The following is an 18,398-nucleotide window of genomic DNA, read 5'->3' as shown; positions in this document are numbered from 1 at the left end:
TCTAGTGATCCGAGAAGGAAATTTCCTAGGCCACTGGTATTCGACAGCTTGGCAGTATACAACCAAATTCAGTCTGGAATCGGAACTAATGTGTTGTACTGGTAATAATACAACTTTTTAACTGCAGACACAAGTTGCTGGACTGTCAGCACATTAGGTACAGAAGTAAATTCAGTGAAAGATCTCAAATGAAGATGTATTTTAAGTGCAGAGCTTATGTGTCAGCAATCTGGATATAAGGAAATTCATAAGAGTTTTATATAAGTTCCACATAGCACCAAACATGCATCTAAAAAGTACTTTTCAGTAAAAAAATATTGTAGAAAACTGGTGTTCATTAGTAATCGAGAATTATTCAGTTTGTTTTGAATTTTCAACAAAAGGAGAGTCCCTCTTTGAACTTATAGTAGTCTATAAGCAGTCTTGGTGTAATGGTACTTGAGTCGTTGTATGTACTATGTAAATATGGGTGCAAACCAAGGCTGCAGGATAAACTTTTCTGTATTCTTTATTTTATAGGTAACAAAGGTTACATAGAAGGCTTTTTTTATTTTACTTCAGAGTCGTTTGCACTATATTTAGCTTGATCCTAGGATGTCTACGAGCCGCTGGTGGTTGTTCCGCTTGGCTAGATCCAGCGGCGTGTCCCCATTGTCATTCCTGACTTCTCTGTCGGCCCCTGCCTCCAGTAGTGCAGTCGCCACGTCTGGGTGTCCACGCCGTGCCGCATCGTGCAGTGGCGTGTTCCCTGTGTGATCCCTGGCGTTCCGGTCGGCAGCGGATGCTGCCAGCAGCTGCACCACGGGTGCGTGGCCTTTCCATGCAGCCTGATGCAGAGGCGTGTTCTGCCAGAGGTCCCTGGCGTTGACATTAGCTCCATTCTCCAGCATACGCCTCGCCACCTCCACGTGTCCCTTGGCTGCTGCCCAGTGCAGTGAGTTCTGCTGGTTCTCGTCCATCGCCTCCACGTCCGCCCCCACTAGAAGCAACGTTCGCACCTTGCTCACTGACCCCTCCTTAGCTGCCGCAATCAGCATCTTGCCCTTCTCTTCTCCAGAAAAATCCCTGCAACAAAAGGAGAATACTTACAAATTGCTCCAAACACACACGCCCGAGGACGAAACACTACGGCAGAAGCAGAACTGTGATGAGTCCCTAAAGGTCAAGAAAGTTACCGCAATGCACTAGTGTCCAAAATTAAAGCTTCTAACTGCGATTTTCCGTCCTGTGCCCAATCCACGATGTAATCATGCAAACTGTCAACAGATGTCTGCACAACCGTGTTCTACACGGAAGTTAGCATTCCAGTCAACGGACAACCACGCCCACGACGAAGGCAGCGCAGCTAGCAATGGGGTAGTGTTTGCTGGGTACTCCCACATCCGCAATCGCTGTAGACACAGTCACAGATGGTGCAGTATGGTACAGAGAAGACGCATACCAGGCTCTCCGCAGTGGAGGGCCATAGGAAGAATGGGAGGAGGACAGTCACAACCTGATGTGGCCCGATGGCTTAATGTGAATTGCACTGTTGTTTCTCAGATGTGACGACTGTTCGTAGAGATGGAAACTGTATCTCGAAGACGAGGGCAGACCACGTGATACGAGAAAGGGAGGACCGTTATTCGGTTAAAAGGGCTTCACAGTACTGCCTTACTACTGCACGGGAACTGGCACCTCACCTCGCAGGATGCACTGGATGTGTTGTATCTAGGCAAACGTTATACAGAAGATCTCACCAGAGTGCCACTTATTGTGAGGGGCCCGTTGTTTATGTACCTCTGACACTTCACAAAAAGAAATGTGTAGAGTGAAGTCGTCAACATCCCACGGAATGGCCGAACAGTGGGCCAATGTTATCTTCACACGTGAGTCCCAAAATGGTCTGGAGAGTGATTCTCGACGGATTTTCATATGGAGGGAACGTGGAACAGGATTTCGTGACCCAAATATCGTGTAAAAGAGACTGATAGGGAGGTTCTTTAATGGTGTCCTCAGCGATTACGTGGACTACATGAACACCTCTTCATGACATTGTATGGGTGAATTGGCAAGGCTTAACTCATGTCAGGTATCGTGACGAGATCTTGGAACCTCATATGCCGTCGGCGCGAGGTGCTGTGGTCTACCACTTCGTATTGATGGACGATAAAGGTATGCCCCATAGAGATCAGCTGATTGAAGTTTTCTTGGAAATGGGAGATATTGCACACCTGGGATGGTAAGCTCGATCTCCCAATTTGAATATCCCATAGAGCATATCTCGGATACAAACCTTTACCAGAAAACTTCAGTGAGTTTGTTAAAGCTTTAAAATACTGTGCACGGCAGAGTACACGAGAGGATGTAGAAAATCGTACATTCAAGGCTACAGCGAAGAGACAAAAGAGAAATACGAAACGTATTGTGGTCTTTATGACGCCAACCCATTCTCCCCATAAACAATGGAGGCAGGCGAAGAAGTCATAACAACAATGATAGAAAATAGGAGATAGAAGTGGTAACACACTGTAGAAAGCATTAACATGACTCACAGTAGTCCGCAAGCGTAGAGACTGCTCAAAAATTAGATGGTATACCTGCAGGTACACCAGGCTTTGCTGGCGGTACAGCAAACCAAATAGCCTCCCAACTGCTGAAAAACTGTAAAGCGAAACACAGACTGAAGAAAGGGCAAACGACTAGACTAAATGCTGTCCAAGAAGAAAATAATGATACACTCGATCATACATTTACAATATCAGAACTGAAAGAAGCAATCAAAAGTTTAAAGACTGGTAAGGCAGCAGGCCTAGATGATATTGAAAATGAACAGATGATACGTCTTGGTGTTCGCTCTAAATTGTGGCTGTTGGAGTTTATGAACTGCTGTTGGCCATCTGGACGAATTCCTGAAATCTAGAGACAGGCAAAAATAACTGCAAATCTTAAGCCTGATAAGGACCCAGAAGATCCTAAGAGTTATCGGCCAATCTCTCTGTTGTGTACAACACACAAACTGTTTGATACTAAGCAGATTCAAAGAGCTTACTGAGGGCACCCTAATAAAAGAGCAAGCAGGATTTCGGCCTGGCAAATCTTGTACCAGTCAAGCTCTCAGCCTAACCCACTGAATTGGAGATGGGTTTGAGAAAAGACTTACTACAGGGATGGTGTTTATAGATTTTATGGAAGCATATGATACCATCAACTTCAGAAATCTCATTGCAAAAGTGCAAAAAAAAAAAAAAAAACCAAAAAGCCCTCAATTGACTGCTGTACTCAAATCTCTTCTATTTAACAGAAGGTATTTTGTTAAGTACCAAGGTAACAAGAGCAGATGGAGACTACAAAAAGATGGCTTTCCCCAGGGCAGTGTTCTTGCCCCCATGTTATTCAATATTTATACAAATGACCAGCCTATTAGTCCCTGGTCAAGATCTTTCATTTATGCTGATGATAGGGCAATAGCAGCTCAGGTATAAAACTACAAGGATATTGAGAAAATACTAGCTGAGAACCTGGAAAATCTCACCAACTATTACAATGAAAATCAGTTGAAACCCAATCCAAGTAGGACCCAGACTTGGCTATTCCACCTTAATAACAGAGATGCGAAACAAGAACTGAATGTTTGGTGGAATGGCACAAGATTAACACACTGCCCTCTCCCAGTGTACTTGGGAGGTACTCTTGATAGGACACTTTCAAGTGGCACATTGAGAAGAGCAGAACAGAAATCCAATCGCAGAATAACTTACTTGGCAAACTAACAACATCCAAATGTCGACCTAATCCAAAAGTTTTACGCACCACTGCAATGGCACTCTGTTACTCTGCTGCTGAGTTTGCAAGCTAGACACTGTCCTGAACCAGATGTGTAGACATATTACTGGATGTCTTAAACCAACAAGAGTAGAACACCTATACTGCTGGTCAGGAATTGCTCCTCCAAATGTCCGATGTTCAATACAGATCAGAATTGAACCAACAAAACAGGTTCAAAATCAATGTCATCTGCTTCATGGGTACCAAATGGTACCAAAACGCCTTACGTCAAGAAGTAGTTTTCTCCACTCAACCGAACCGCTCACAGGTTCACCAAAAACTTCTAGAAAAAGACTGTGGCAGGAACAACAAGAATATGCACACGATTCTGAGGAAGTGCTGCCATCAAATGCGGAACTTGTGTGGGAGAGATGGAAAACCCTGAACAGGCTATGTTCAGGAATGGACAGATGTAACAGAAATCTGCACAAGTGGGGAATTAGTGAAAGTGCTTTGTGTCCGTGTGGGAACATCCAGACGATGAACCACCTGGTTCAGTGTCCATTACTAAACCATCCAAGAGCGTGCACGGCCCAAGACCTGATGGCGTGCAGCAAAGTAGCGAGGGCATATGTGGACTTCTGGAACAATGACATGTGAAACAAAGACTGTATAAAATCTTATTATACTGTATATAGTTTTCCATGAATTTTATTTTATAAATTAGCATTATCATACTGTAAATTTTATAGAGGACAAATTATTCTATAACGTGTGGATTTATTGTAAATTGTTTGTAGTACGTATACGAAATATATGTTTTAGTGAGATGGGTTGCATCACACAAGCATCCACCAACAATTCCATAAGACTTGAGAGTAGCTCTGCAGGAGGAATGGAGTTATTGCCTCCACGTGAGATTGATGACATCATTCACAGCTTGCCTTGTCGATGTCAGGGTTGTATGAGCCAGAGGTGGTCACGGCCCATGCTGAGCACATTATCCAGTTGTTGGATTGTGTTGCAAATCTGTTAAGTTGGAAAAAACGAAGAACATTTTTTTCTACCTTTATGCATATTGTAGTTGTTTATGTTCTTTGTTCTTAACATTTTTTCCTACTTCACTATCACCTGTTTGTACTATTTTATGGCAAAATAAACGCAACCTTGCAAAATTTCAGTTTGTTGCTTTAATTTTGGACACCAGTGTACATCGAACTTCATGCGCTTTTCATACCATTCAAATTACTAGGCAATCTGGATCTTGGCTGCGTGAACACACTAAAGACCTGACAGCATTTACATAAACTTTTGAGGTTCTTGCGGTCTTCAGTCCAGAGACAGCTTTGATGCAGCTCTCCATGCTACTCTACCGGGTGCAAGCTTATTGATCTCCAAGTAACTACTGCAACCTAGATCCTTCTGAATCTGTTTTGTGTATTCATTTCTTGGTCTCTGATTAAGATTTTTAGCCTCCACACTGCCCTCCAGTACTAAATTTGTTATCCCTTGATGCCTCAGAACATGTCCTAGCAACCAATCCCTGCTTCAAGTTGTGTCACAAATTCCTCTTCTCCCCAATTCTGTTCAGTACCTTCTCATCAGTTATATTATATACCAACCTAATCCACTGCATTCTTCTGTAGCACCACATTTCGAATGCTTCTATTCCCTTCTTGTGTAGACTGTTTATCGTCCAAGTTTCACTTCCATTCATAGCTACACGTCATACAAATACTTTCAGAAACGACTTCCTGACACTTAAATCTATACTCGCCGTTTCCAGATTTCTCTTCTTCAGAAACTCTTTCCTTGCGATTGCCAGTCTACAGTTTATATCATATCTGTTTCGACCATCATCAGTTATTTTGCTCCCCATATAGCAAAACTCATTTACTACTTTAATCGTTTCATTTCGTAATCTAATCCCCTCAGCATCACCTAATTTAACTTGGCTATATTCCATTATCCTCGTTTCGCTTTTGTTGATGTTCATCTTATATCCTTTTTTCAAGACACTGTCCATTCTGTTCAACTGCTCTTGTAGGTCCTTTTCCGTCACTGACAGAATTACAGTCATCAGCAATTTCTTTTAATTCCTACTCCAAATATTTCTTTTGTTTCCTTTACCGATTGCTCAATATACAGATTGAATAACATTTGGGACAAGCTACACAATAGGATCAAAACTATCTAAACACGTCTATCTAATGTGTGATTGACCAACAAATGTAATGAAAGGACGATCTGTCAGTATAAAAGGAGGCAGAGACACATGTGTTGTCAGCAGAGAACCAGAAATAGCAGAATGGGTCCATCAGGGAGGTTCAGTAATTTCGAATGTGGACCTGAGTAACAAATGTACCAGTAATATTTCGACCCTTACACAGTAGCCCTTGTGAAGTGGAAATGCAAAGGAACAACCATAGCAAAAGGTAGAAGAGGCGGATCCATGCACCGACCAATAGGGACCATGGAGCTTTATGGAGGGTCGTTGTAAAAAATCGCATGAAGCACTGCAGCCAGCATAACGACTGTCCACAGGGAGGTAAAAAGAAGGGGGTAAAATGGTCGAGTAGCTCCCCCCCCCCAATGAGCCACACATATCTGCAGTCAGTGCTAAGCAACACTTACGTTGGTGTAAAGCGTGACGCCGCTGGACGATGGATGAGTGGAAACGAATGGTCCAGACAGATGAACCACCTGTGGCAGTCCGATGGAAGGTTCTGTTTTTGGTTGATGACTAATACTTGACATTTTGTGTAATGCCAAAAGTGAAGGGGTGAGAAGATGACGTTACATTATGGGGTATATCCATGGTTATGTTATTATTCCCCTATTGAGCTTAAGAGAACACTAAATTCGACAGCATATGAATCACGTTTTCCAGCTTTATGTACTGCATACAATACAGTATCATTGTTTGTATTAGCAAGACAGTGTTCCTTGTAATAAATCATTATCATGAGAGAGTTTGTGGACAACAACATTCCATGAATGTACTATTCTGCCATGAATTCCGAGCTGAATCCAATGTAACTGCTTTGGGATGAGTTAGAAGCTGACTTCGCTGCAGATTGAAGAGTCCAACGTTGAGGAAGGATAGGTTCTCATTTTTCCACTGAAGTTCAGACCCATTACTGAAAGTTTCCTCAGCAGAGTCAAAGCCTTCATAGAGATGAAACTTTGACACATCCCTGATTAATGTTCACTAATGAGTGTCCAGAAACTGTCGATGTAACAGAATGTCTACTGATAAACGGGCCATGTTATTTGCATGTGACAGCAACACCTACAATTTGATGTTACAAACTGTGTGTTTCAGCCTCAGGAATAACATGTAAAACTTTCTTTGTGAACTAAAGACAATTAAGTACAAATAAATTCTATTAATCTGTCAAATGAAATTGTTTTTGCCAGTAGTTATCTAATTGGTTTGATGTGTCCTGCCACGAATTCCTCTCTTGCACCAACCTTCATCTCAAAATAGCAGTTACACACTACATGCTCAATTAACTCCTGGATGTAGGCCACTCTGTCTTTCTCTTCAGTTTCTACATCCCCTTCGTCTTGTCAGTCTTTCCCCATCTCACTACTTCTGCAAAGTACCCCCTCATTCCATATCCAACAGTCCACCTAATTTTCAACACTTTTCTCTAGCACCACATCCCAGACGCTCGTAGTCTCCTCAGTCACGGTGTTTTGCCACTGTCTACGATTCAGTATCATACAAAGTAGTTGTCCAAACATAGATTCTCATAAATTTCTTCCTCAAATTATGACCTTTGTTTCTTAGTAGTAGAATTATGTTGGCTAGTTGTATTAATTTTGCCTTTGCTAGTATGCTTTTTATGTCCTTCTTGTCTTGTATATCATGGGTTATTTTGCTTACAGAATTCCTTAATATCGTCTACTTCATGACCACCAATTTAAATGTAAAAAATTCCAATATCTGCTACTTCCCATTAGAAATTTATTTCCGTCGTTCATTCTCAATTAATATTCCTTACTCATCAGACTCTTCATTCAATTCAACAGATCCCGTAATTTTTCACTTTCTCTGAGAACAGCAGTGTCATCAACAAATTTTTTCTTTGACATCCTTTCACTGTTAATCTGAATCCCACATTTGAACCTTTATTATATTTCCATCATAGCTTCTTCGATGAATAGATTGAATAGTAGGGGAAACGACTGCACCCTGTCTTACAAACTTTTAATCTGAGCACTTTGTTCTTTATTTTCCAGTATTCTTCCCTCTTGGTTCTTGTACCTACCTGTCTTTCCCTGTAACATACCTACATTTATGTAAGACTTTCGAAGATCCTGCAGAATTATATATTGTCGAACGCTTTTTCTAGGTAAAAAAACTTTTGACTGTATTTTGACTTCTCGTCAGACTTGTTTCCATTATCAAGTACAAGTTTCGAACTGCCTCTCTGGCGCCTTTACCTCTCCTGAAACCAAACTGACCGTTATCTGACAGTTTCTCAATTTTCTGTTCCATTCTTATTTATATCATTCTCATCAGCAGCCGGATGTATGAGTTCCAAAGACGATTGTGCTGTTGTTTTCACAATTAATTGCCCTTGTTACCTCTGGAAATATTTGGATAATTTTTTTCTGAAAGTGTGACGGTACATTGATTCTACACTCTAACTTGGATAGTCGTTGGGTGCCACTTTCCCCTATGAACTCAGTAGTCATGATTAAATTTTATGTATCCTTTTAGCTTTATTTGTTATCAAATCGACCAAAGTTCTTCTAAATATTGCCTCTAACAGTACATCCTCTATATCTTCCACGCCAACACAGATTGCATCGTCTTACATGTCACCAGAAAAGTTCCTCCCTCATAGAGGCTCTCAATGTAATCTTTCCATTTATCTGCTCTCTCTTCTGACGTTGGGAATGGAATTCCCATGGTAATTATTGTTTTGACTCTTCTATACTCTGTGACAGTCCTTCCTACGACTGTTTGTTTAAAGTTTTGTCTTAAGTTTTCTGCAGTTATTTAGCCTTGGCTACCTAGAACATGGTACTTATGTCATTCCTAAATGACTTTCATCGAGGTGAGAAGTTATGCAAAAGTGATGTGCACATACGAAGATAGCGGTAGTATCGTGTACACAAGGTATGGAAGGGCAGTGCATTGGCGGAGCTATCGTATGTAATCAGGTGATTCAAATTGGTTCGAATGGCTCTGAGCACTATGGGACACAACTGCTGTGGTCATAAGTCCCCTAGAACTTAGAACTACTTAAACCTAACTAACCTAAGGACAGCACACAACACCCAGCCATCACGAGGCAGAGAAAATCCCTGACCCCGCCGGGAATCGAACCCGGGAACCCGGGCGTGTAATCAGGTGATTCACGTGAAAAGTTTCCGACGTGATTGTGGCCATATGCCCACACATCGAGAATTAACAGATTTTTCACACCGAAAGGTAGTTGAAGCTAGACGCATGAGACATTACGTTTCGGAAATCGTTAGGGAATTCAGTATTCCAAGATCCACAGTGTCAAGAGTGTGCCGAGAATACAAAATTTCAGGCATTACCTGTCACCACGGCCAATGCTGTGGCTGACAGCCTTCAGATAACGACCTAAAGCAGCGGCTTGTACATAGGTTGGTCAGTGCAAGAGACTAGCAACACTGCGTGAAATAACCGCAGAAATCAATGTACAAGGTACTACCAGCGTATCTGTTCGGAAGTGCGGCTAAATTTGGCGTCAGTGGGCTGCGGCAAAAGATGACCAATGCAAGTGCATTTACTAACAGTATGTTGTCACATGCAGCTCCTGATCTGATGACCATATTGGTTGAATCCTACACGAGTGAGAAAGCGTGGCTTGGTGAGGTAAGTCTCGGATTGAGTTAGTGAGAGCTGATGGTAGTGTTCGAGTGTGGCGTTGAGCGCACGAAGCTACAGACCCTAGTTGCCAACAAGGCACTGTGGAAAATGGTGTTGGCTCCATAACGGCGTGGGCTTTGTTAACATGGAATGGGCAGGGTCCTCTGGTACAACTGAGCCTATCATTGAATGCAGACGGTTATGTTTAGCTACTTGGAGACCATTTTCAGCCATTTGTGTACTTCATGCTCTCAAATAACGATATCATGTAAGTGGGCCAAAACAGTTCACAACTCGCCTGGGGAAGATTGTGGACCACTCGAGTAAATGATTTGGCCACCTGGATCGTTCAATATGAATTTCATCGATCATTTATGGGACACAATCGACAGGTCAGTTCCTGTACAAAATCCTGGACCAGCAACACTTTAGCAGTTGTGGGTGGCTATAGGGGCAGCATGGCATATTATTTGTACAGGGGACTTCCAACAACTTCTTGGGTCCCCACCACCTCGAAATCTTGCTCTAGGTTGGGCACAAGGAGGTCTGACATGATATCAGCAGGTATCCCACGACTCTGGCCACCTCAGTGAATCTAGCTGTCTTCCTGTCTTTCTCTGAATATTTTTATACTTTCTTCTTTCATCGATCAGTTGTGTTTTAATTTCTTACTGAATATTTCTTCGAAGTTAGCTTCCCTTTATCTGTGTTCGTCTGTCCACCGTCTATGATTTTACTTTCTAGAGATGTCCTCTCCTCTTCAACTGAACAGCCCACTGTGATATTCCTTATCGCAATATCCACATCGTTGGTAAACTTTAAGTTTCATTTCTCAGTACTGCAGTATGCTACATCCTTCTACACTGATTCTTCTGGTCGGCTCTCTTAAACCTCACTCTGCTCTTCATAATTATTAAATCTATGTTTACATCTGGGAACGCCTTACATTCCAATATCTGATTTCGGAATCTCTGTCTATGACGTAATCCAGCTGGAATCTTCCAGTGTCTCTGGGTCATTTACAAGTTTCTTCTTTCCTCACATGATTGCTGAACAGAGTATTCGTTATTACCATCTCAATTTGATTGCAGAAATCAATTAGACTTTCACCTGTCTCATCCCTATGCCAAGCCTGTATACCCCATGACCCTTTCTTCTTTTCTTTCCCCTGCAACTGCATTTCAGTTCCATATTTCCTCTCTTTTCTCCTTTTGCTTGTGTCGTTGCCATGTGTATCTGACTATCGTTGTCGGCGTTCGTTTGATTTAGAATCTGGTGAGAAAAACTCTGGCATAGAGCTGTTCCCAGTAGCCCACTCTCTCTCTCCTAATTCTTATACATAACGATTCCTACTCTTGTTACACCATTTACTGTTGTTGTTGATATTACCCTAATGTGTCTTATGACAAATCCTTAGCCTTCTTCTGTTTCACATCAATGACCCCCACCGTATCTAGACTGGGGCCTTTGCACCTCCGTATTTAGACTCCCTAGCTTTCCAATTACGATCAAACCTCTGAATTCAAAGCTCCAAGTCGTAGAAGGTTATCCCTTTGTAAATTATTCCTTCTCGTTTTCATGGTCACTTCGACATTGGTAGTCCACTCCCAGAGATCCAAAAGGGTAACTTGTGCGGAATCTTTTCTCAATGCAGATTGCTTCAAGACAGTTTCCCTGTCAACGACGTATGTCCTATGGATACACGTTATGTGGTTTTAATTTATTCGATTTCATTGCCCTTTGCATCCTCGCGTCATTGATCATTACTGACTCTTCTCCCTTTTAAGGTCAGTTTCCCACCCCAAGGGCAAGGGAATGCCCTGAAGCTCTGTCGTTCCTCCACCCTATTTGACAAAGCCTTTGTCAGGAAAATGGCGACTTCTTATGCTGGACGTCTTCTGCTGACACTGCTGCTAATTTTTGTTCAGAGGTTAAGCAGTGCCTGTGTTAAAAACTGGGACACTAAAAATTTTTATCACTAGTCAATGACGCACTCCTAAGCCATTGGTATATAAAAGCAAACACTGTCCCAACGTTTATTAGAGTATCGTATAAAAATGTGAAGTAAGTCGTTCAAGAACTTTTTGAGATTTTGGTATCATTGTTAACAACGTCTTTTACTTTCGAAATAGTACATACAATGAAGGATTGCAGCACCAAGAAGAAGCAGTGCGACATAAACGAAAGTTGGTAGGCGTGTTTCTCCATCTGAATGATGATGACTTTTCGCGGCAGTCACGTCGCTCAAGAGTGGCGCTAGTAGCACCACAGTGAGGGAGCAAATGAAGCCTGCTTTAATTATACGCTGTAACGGGCTCGAGTGTTAGTTACATTTTGAGACTGGACGTAGTGAGTTTATGTAGGGCAAAAATGTCTTTGAGAGGACAAAGACGCGTTTATCAACATCTCATAGGGATTAAACGAAGTCTGTAATGGGGCTACGAGATGCTGGTTGTTCCTTCCGTGATGCAGAAATATTTCACAGTAATGTAGCCACAATACATGCCTGCTGGCAGCGGTGATTACAAGAATATTCGGTTGCAAGAAGTCTGGGTTCCATACGGCCACGTGGAACTACTGAGAGGGAATACTATCGTGTTCTGCGTATTACTCTGGCGCATTGCAATACATCTCCAGCAGCAGTTTGAGCAGCAGGTGTCACCAAGTAACACAATGAAGAATTACAAATCTGTTACTTTAAAGACAGCTCCGAACCAGATGCTCTGTAGCATGCGTTTCACTGATCCCAAACCACCAGCCTCGCTGCCGGTATTGATCATGTTTTGATTAGGCCAGTTGGGGGCCTACAACCAGCCTTTCTGTGTGTTAACACACTGGACCTACACCTTGAGTTATGGTCTGCGGTTTGATTTCATATGACAGCAGGAACATTCTCATGGCTATCCCACACACCGTGTCTGTTTCAATCTGGTGATTCGACCCGTTCTGCTGCCATTAACGAACAGCATTCCAGGGGGAGTTTTTCAACAGGATAACGCTCGCTCTCTTACCGCTCTTGTAACCCAACATGCTCTATAGAGTGTTGACAAGTCTCTTGGCATTCTCAATCATCAGGTCTGTTTCCAGTCGAGCAGATATGGGACATCATCATACAGTAACTCCAGCATCATTCACCAACAGCATTAACCGTCCCTGTACTGACCAACCAGCTGCATCAGGCATCGAACTCCATTTCAAATACTGATATCTGATACTTGAGCAACACAATCCATACATGTTTGCATGCCTGCATTCGACCTTTTGGCAGTGCACCAGCATTTCACGTTTCCAGTGGCTTATCTCGCACTTACATTAACTTCCGATCCTGCAATGTTAATCAGTTAAATATGCTACCCTGGCAAATGTATTCCCGACGTTTCACTGTTCTATTTTAACAAGTTTTTGGTTTTGTGATTCTTTTAAATCCGTGTGTTTATGACTGTAAACTATTTTTGTTTAAAGCTGTTCTCGCCTTTAGTCTTCCAAAGCCTATATTTATGTAGGACCTCTTACTAGTCACCACAGCCGTCTGATGCCGAAGAAAAAAGGAAGCCTTGGCTCTCTTTGCCCTGTACATTGCTATTCACATTACTACCATGTTACGCACGATCTGCTCTCCAGGCTGGTTTTCTCAACTCCATTATCGAGTATTGTCTTAATATGTTTCATTTCCTGCTCTTAATAGTTTATTTCCCCATGCTGATGTTTCTCTGTCGCTTTTTAGCCAGCTTTCTCCTCTTTTTATATTAGTCTTTTTATGCAGAAACATTTTTCAATTTCCATGTCTTGTTTCTTATTCAACAACAATAATTTATTTTCAATTTTTTTTTCAGCTCCTTTTCTTCTGAGATTCTGCTAATTTTATATCTATTACGTGTAACATAATTTACAGACTTTGCCTGAGATCATATACATTAATTATTTTTGATTATGCTGCATCATCTTACATTTATGAGTTTCTGTTTTATCTACAAAGTATTCTTCGTAGTGCTCTCTATCTTTAGTCTTTCCTATTAGACTTACTTCTCGTTGGTTGTCTTCTTATGTCAAATGGCTGATGCTATTTGTATACGACAAATTGGGTAAATACTTGTCAGGCTCTCTTACTTATAAAATTTCAGCGTACATTCTCTGTATCTTTCTATACTATCAGACCCATGGATGAACTTTTGTTGACTGCGTGTGTGCATAAAGCTTTTAGATTGGGAAAAGTATTCTGAGAAGTATTTGCTCAATTTGTGGACCACTAGAGTAAATGATTTGGCCACCTGGATCATCAGACATCGTACATCTGTGGCTGACCATAATATGTAATTAAAGCCCAAAATCCTTGAATCACTGGGAGAGAATAAGTTATCATAAGTCCACTGAAACATTACTGATCCCATTGTCATTGTTAAAATACCTGGTAGGGTTCCTTGTTTTCTCGTGAATAGGTACAGACTCCTCTATTGCCCAATAACTTGTTGGATTCTGCTCTGATTAATTGTAAAGGCACATTGAATACCCTGAATTGCCACTTTTGGGCCTGTTGAATTCAGGCATCAACTGAACTGTGTCTTGTAACAATATCAGTTCACTATCAGATAGCGTTATTATTTCACAAAGCGACAATATAACATCGGTGACTACCACTATAGATCAATGATTTCAAAGAAGAAAAGTGAAGTGCTGACGAATTTACGCTGAAACTGGTCTGCGATGAATAAAAAGAAAAACTTTTGTCACTTCGCCTGTAAAACTCCCTGAGCTACAGAAGATTTTACAGCTGTCGATATATGGCTACTGTGTCCATCTCCACTCAATCATGCCCACACAACAGGATTGACCTCATATTTATTGATCCAAAATGGCCGCCTTTATCACTTGGACACCGACAGGTCCGACTTCCACTTTCGTAGAAGCTCATGTTGCCACGAATGATTTCCAAAAGCTGCCAATACCCGTTGTCAAATACGTCTCTCGTAGTAGGATAAGCCACGGATCTCAGCTCATTTCACTCCCTCAGCTACGGTGTTACCACACACCCTGTGAGAGAATTTCTCATCATACCATTCGGAGAATAATCGTGGAAATGCAAGTGAAGGGTTCTTCCCTACATAGGTAATTCATAAGATAGGAAATCATCTACGTCTACGTCTACGTGATTACTCTGCTATTCACAATAAAGCGCCTGGCGGAGGGTTCAATGAACCACCATCAAGCTGTGTCTCTACCGTTCCGCTCTTAAATGGCGCGCGGGAACAATGAGCACTTTTCTGTGCGAGTCTTATTTTATCGTGATGATCATTTCTCCCTATGTAGGTGGGTGCCAACAGAATGTTTTCGCAATCGGAGGAAGGAAACTGGTAGTTGAATTTAATGATAAGATCCCGTCGAAATGAAAAACGCGTTTGTTTTAATGATTGCCAATCAAATTCACGTATCATGTCCGTGGCACTATCTCCACTACTTCGCGGTAATAAAAAGTGAGCTGCGCTTCTTCAAACTTTTTCGATGTCATCCGTCAGTCCCACCTGATACGGATCCCATACATCACAGCAATACTCCAGAATAGGATGGACAAGAGTGGTGTAAGCAGCCTCTTTAGCAGACCTGTTCCACCTTTTAAGTGTTCTGCCAATGATTCGCAGTCTTTCGTTTGCTCTACCCACAACAATATCTACGTGATCGGTCCAGTGTAGGTCATTTGTAATTGTAATCCCTAAGTATTTAATTGAATTTACAGCCTTCAGGTTTGTGACACTTATCGCGTAATCGAAATTTTGTGGATTTCTTTTAGTACTCGTGTGACTAACTTCATCCTTTTCTTTGTTCAGGGTCAATTGCCAGTAATATAGACCAGGAACGAGAGAGCGCCTGTAACAACTCCTTGGGGAACGCCGGATATTACATCTGTTTTACTCGATGTCTTTCTGACAGTAAATCACGAATCCAGTCGCGCAACTGAGGCAATATTCAATAGGCACGCAGTTTGACTAGGAGACGCTTTTGAGGAAATGTGTCGAAAGCCTTCTGTAAATCTAAAAATATGGAATCATTTTGACATCCCCTGTCGATAGCACTCATTACTTCACAAGTATAAAGACCTACTTATGTTCCACAGGAACGATATTTTTTAAGCCCTTGATGATAATGTGTCAATAAATCGTTTTCTTCGAGGTAATTCATAACGTTCAGACACAGCATATGTTCCAAAACCCTACTGTAAATCGACGTTAGTGATATGAGCCAGTAATTCAGCCGATTACTCGTATTTCCCTTTTTGGGTATTGGTGTGACAAGAACAATTTTCCAGTCTTTAGGTGCGGATCCTTCTGTGAGCAAGCTGATGTATGTAATTGCTAAATATGGAACTTTTGTGACAGCATATTCTGATAGGAACCTGACAGATATAAAATCTGGATCGGAGGCCCTGCCTTTAGTAAGTGATTTAAGCTACTCTGCTACGAGGATATCTGCTTCTATGTTTCTCACTTAGAAGTTATTCTTGATAGGAATTCAGGAATACTTATTTCTTCTTATTTGGTCAAGGCGTTTCGGAAAACTATGTGTAATAACTCTGCTTTAGTGGCACTGTCACCAGTGACTTCACCATCGTTACGACACAGTGAAGGTTATTGACTGCTTCTTTCCACTAGTGTGCTTAATGTATTACCAGAATATCTTAGGGATTTCTGCGAGATTACTAGACAGAGTTTTCGCTGAAAACTGAAATTTCTCCCAACACACCAGCACAGTCGTTATTTATGTGGAAATATTTAGTGTTGTCTTACACAAGTCAGCTGTGTTAGGAGCTGAAAACGAGTCATGCAACAAACCTGTAGAAGGGTGTATAGATCCCCTTATATCCTTGCCTCGTCGAACGCCACAATTAATGAAAGGAAAAACTTTATACGAGAACTACAACCTCTGCTTCGTCAAAAACGTAAAATAGCGACATTGGATTTTTTGACTTTATCACTTGGCTAACTGCCCAACATGTCGCTCTGTGATTGTGGACAGTCTGCACATAAAGTGACTGAACTCACCTCAGGAGAGCGATGGCGACGTCATCAGGCTGTAGAGTCGTCTGGGGAGAGGTGGGAGGCACAGTTGTGGCTGGCCTCCGGCCGTCGTCGCTGTGGCCACTGTGCGGCTTCGAGGAGGGGCCGGTCCTGCTCTCTCCAGCGCTTGGCGTGCTGCGCAGAAGGAACACTGCTTCCAAAAGGGTTTTCACATCGAGTCCAGTGGTCAGATTACCACAGACTGTACAGCTGAGGTACTGTCCACACACAGATAATAGAACACACACTGCCAACGACAGTAGTGGCCCATGTAAGATGAATGACAGCATTCAGGTAATCATCCTTCTCCTCATTTTCTCATACCTGTAGCCTAGCATATTACACAATATCTGGTACAAAATAAAGCATAAATATAAGATGTGTACAAAGCTCAATAACTGTGCTTACAACACCAATTGGTCAACATAACTTCAATACACAACAGCGTAAATCACAAAAAAAATTTGAATGACAGTAACCCTTAAATGCACTTAATGTGGTACTACCGTTATGAGATAGTGTTTGTAGCTCGTATGTTAAGCGGGTTGGACATCAAACGGGCCGACATGGAGCAGAAGAGGTACCACAAGATACTAAATTCTACTGTCTATATTTTTACAAATAAATTCATAGAATTTTTGTCAGTATGACCAGGGTTCACAATCATAGCAGTGAAAGATCAAAAACATAACGAAATAAATTTTTTTTACATCTGAAACTTTATAATTTTTTCGCTTACTATTGGCTGCATTTTTTGCTATAGGTAAACTTTTCTTCATAAGTAAGAGAGATTCTTCGATTAATTTTGCACAGCATACAATCCATACATAAAGGTGTATGAAATTCTAGATTTTATTTAATTTACAAGAAAATGAATGACCTGTTACATTTTAAACTTCATGTTTAGAAAAAAACTCAAATTTTATAGTTAATTATCTCAAACTTTACCACAGTTTTTAATAGAGATGGAAAATTCTAGAGTTTTGCATTAAGGAGTTTGTGTTTAATAAGGATACCACGTTGGAAAAGGAATGAGATATTTATTTTGGGTATTACATGTACCTGAGAACAGAAATTTGTGTTTTGCAGAAAATGGCCATTAACGTTTCTGGCTGCATTTGGCATCTTTTAGAACTGTCCAGCACCATAAAGAGGTTTTTTTCCATTTTGTAAATCAGTTTTCGTCTTTTCCACATTCCTCCACTTCCAAAAATGATTTACGTGCTTTCACTACACGCTCTCTATTTATCGCATATAAAGCTTTGATGCAGTTCGCTCTGCCCTTGATTCCCATTTTCTCTAAAATACATATCCGGCTTTGCACACCATCATTAAAACATGTAACTGCATCATAAACACCAACAGCAAGTGCATCTCTTCCACAAAAAAATTGGTTTTTGGCAATCTTATCCATGCACATTCATTAAAGCTTTCATTGGTGTTTGGGTGCCGCCATCAAGACATTTCTTCTATGTCAATAGTCCTTTGTTACACGTATGTCCATCTCTGGCGTAAATATAAACATTCGAGTTCTACACAGTGAAATACACGTATGTATGACAGCAGACGTCTGTGGTAAGGGGTGTAGTGCTTCATCTTGGTACACGTAGGACCAAATAGCGTGCCTTATAATCACTGAAATATATTTGTTTTATACATCAAACTATTCAGAAAGATGTACTCTACAAAACAGACATATTTTCGAAAAGTCGATTTTTTTTTATATTTTTGACTTCCTACCCGCTTAG

General features: G+C 41.3%; 1 protein-coding gene across 3 annotated transcripts in view; it reads right to left on the bottom strand.

The window, feature by feature from the left end:
• Positions 1–492: 492 nt before the first annotated feature.
• The window catches only part of LOC126212840 (serine/threonine-protein phosphatase 6 regulatory ankyrin repeat subunit A-like), a 113,260-nt gene continuing 95,354 nt past the window's right edge, over positions 493–18,398 (bottom strand). For all 3 annotated transcript variants that reach the window (XM_049940256.1, XM_049940258.1, XM_049940257.1), the window contains 2 exons: positions 16,636–16,785; positions 493–1,065 (listed from right to left, as the gene is read on the bottom strand). In XM_049940256.1, the coding sequence (XP_049796213.1) occupies positions 579–1,065; positions 16,636–16,785 (637 nt within the window). In that variant the 3' untranslated portion in view covers positions 493–578. The remainder of the gene's footprint in view (positions 1,066–16,635; positions 16,786–18,398) is intronic.

This window comes from Schistocerca nitens, chromosome 11 (assembly GCF_023898315.1).
Source record: "Schistocerca nitens isolate TAMUIC-IGC-003100 chromosome 11, iqSchNite1.1, whole genome shotgun sequence".
NCBI classification, from domain to species: Eukaryota; Metazoa; Arthropoda; class Insecta; order Orthoptera; family Acrididae; genus Schistocerca; species Schistocerca nitens.
The sequence above is the reverse complement of the archived record's forward strand: the minus strand, read 5'-3'. Positions and strand labels throughout refer to the sequence as shown.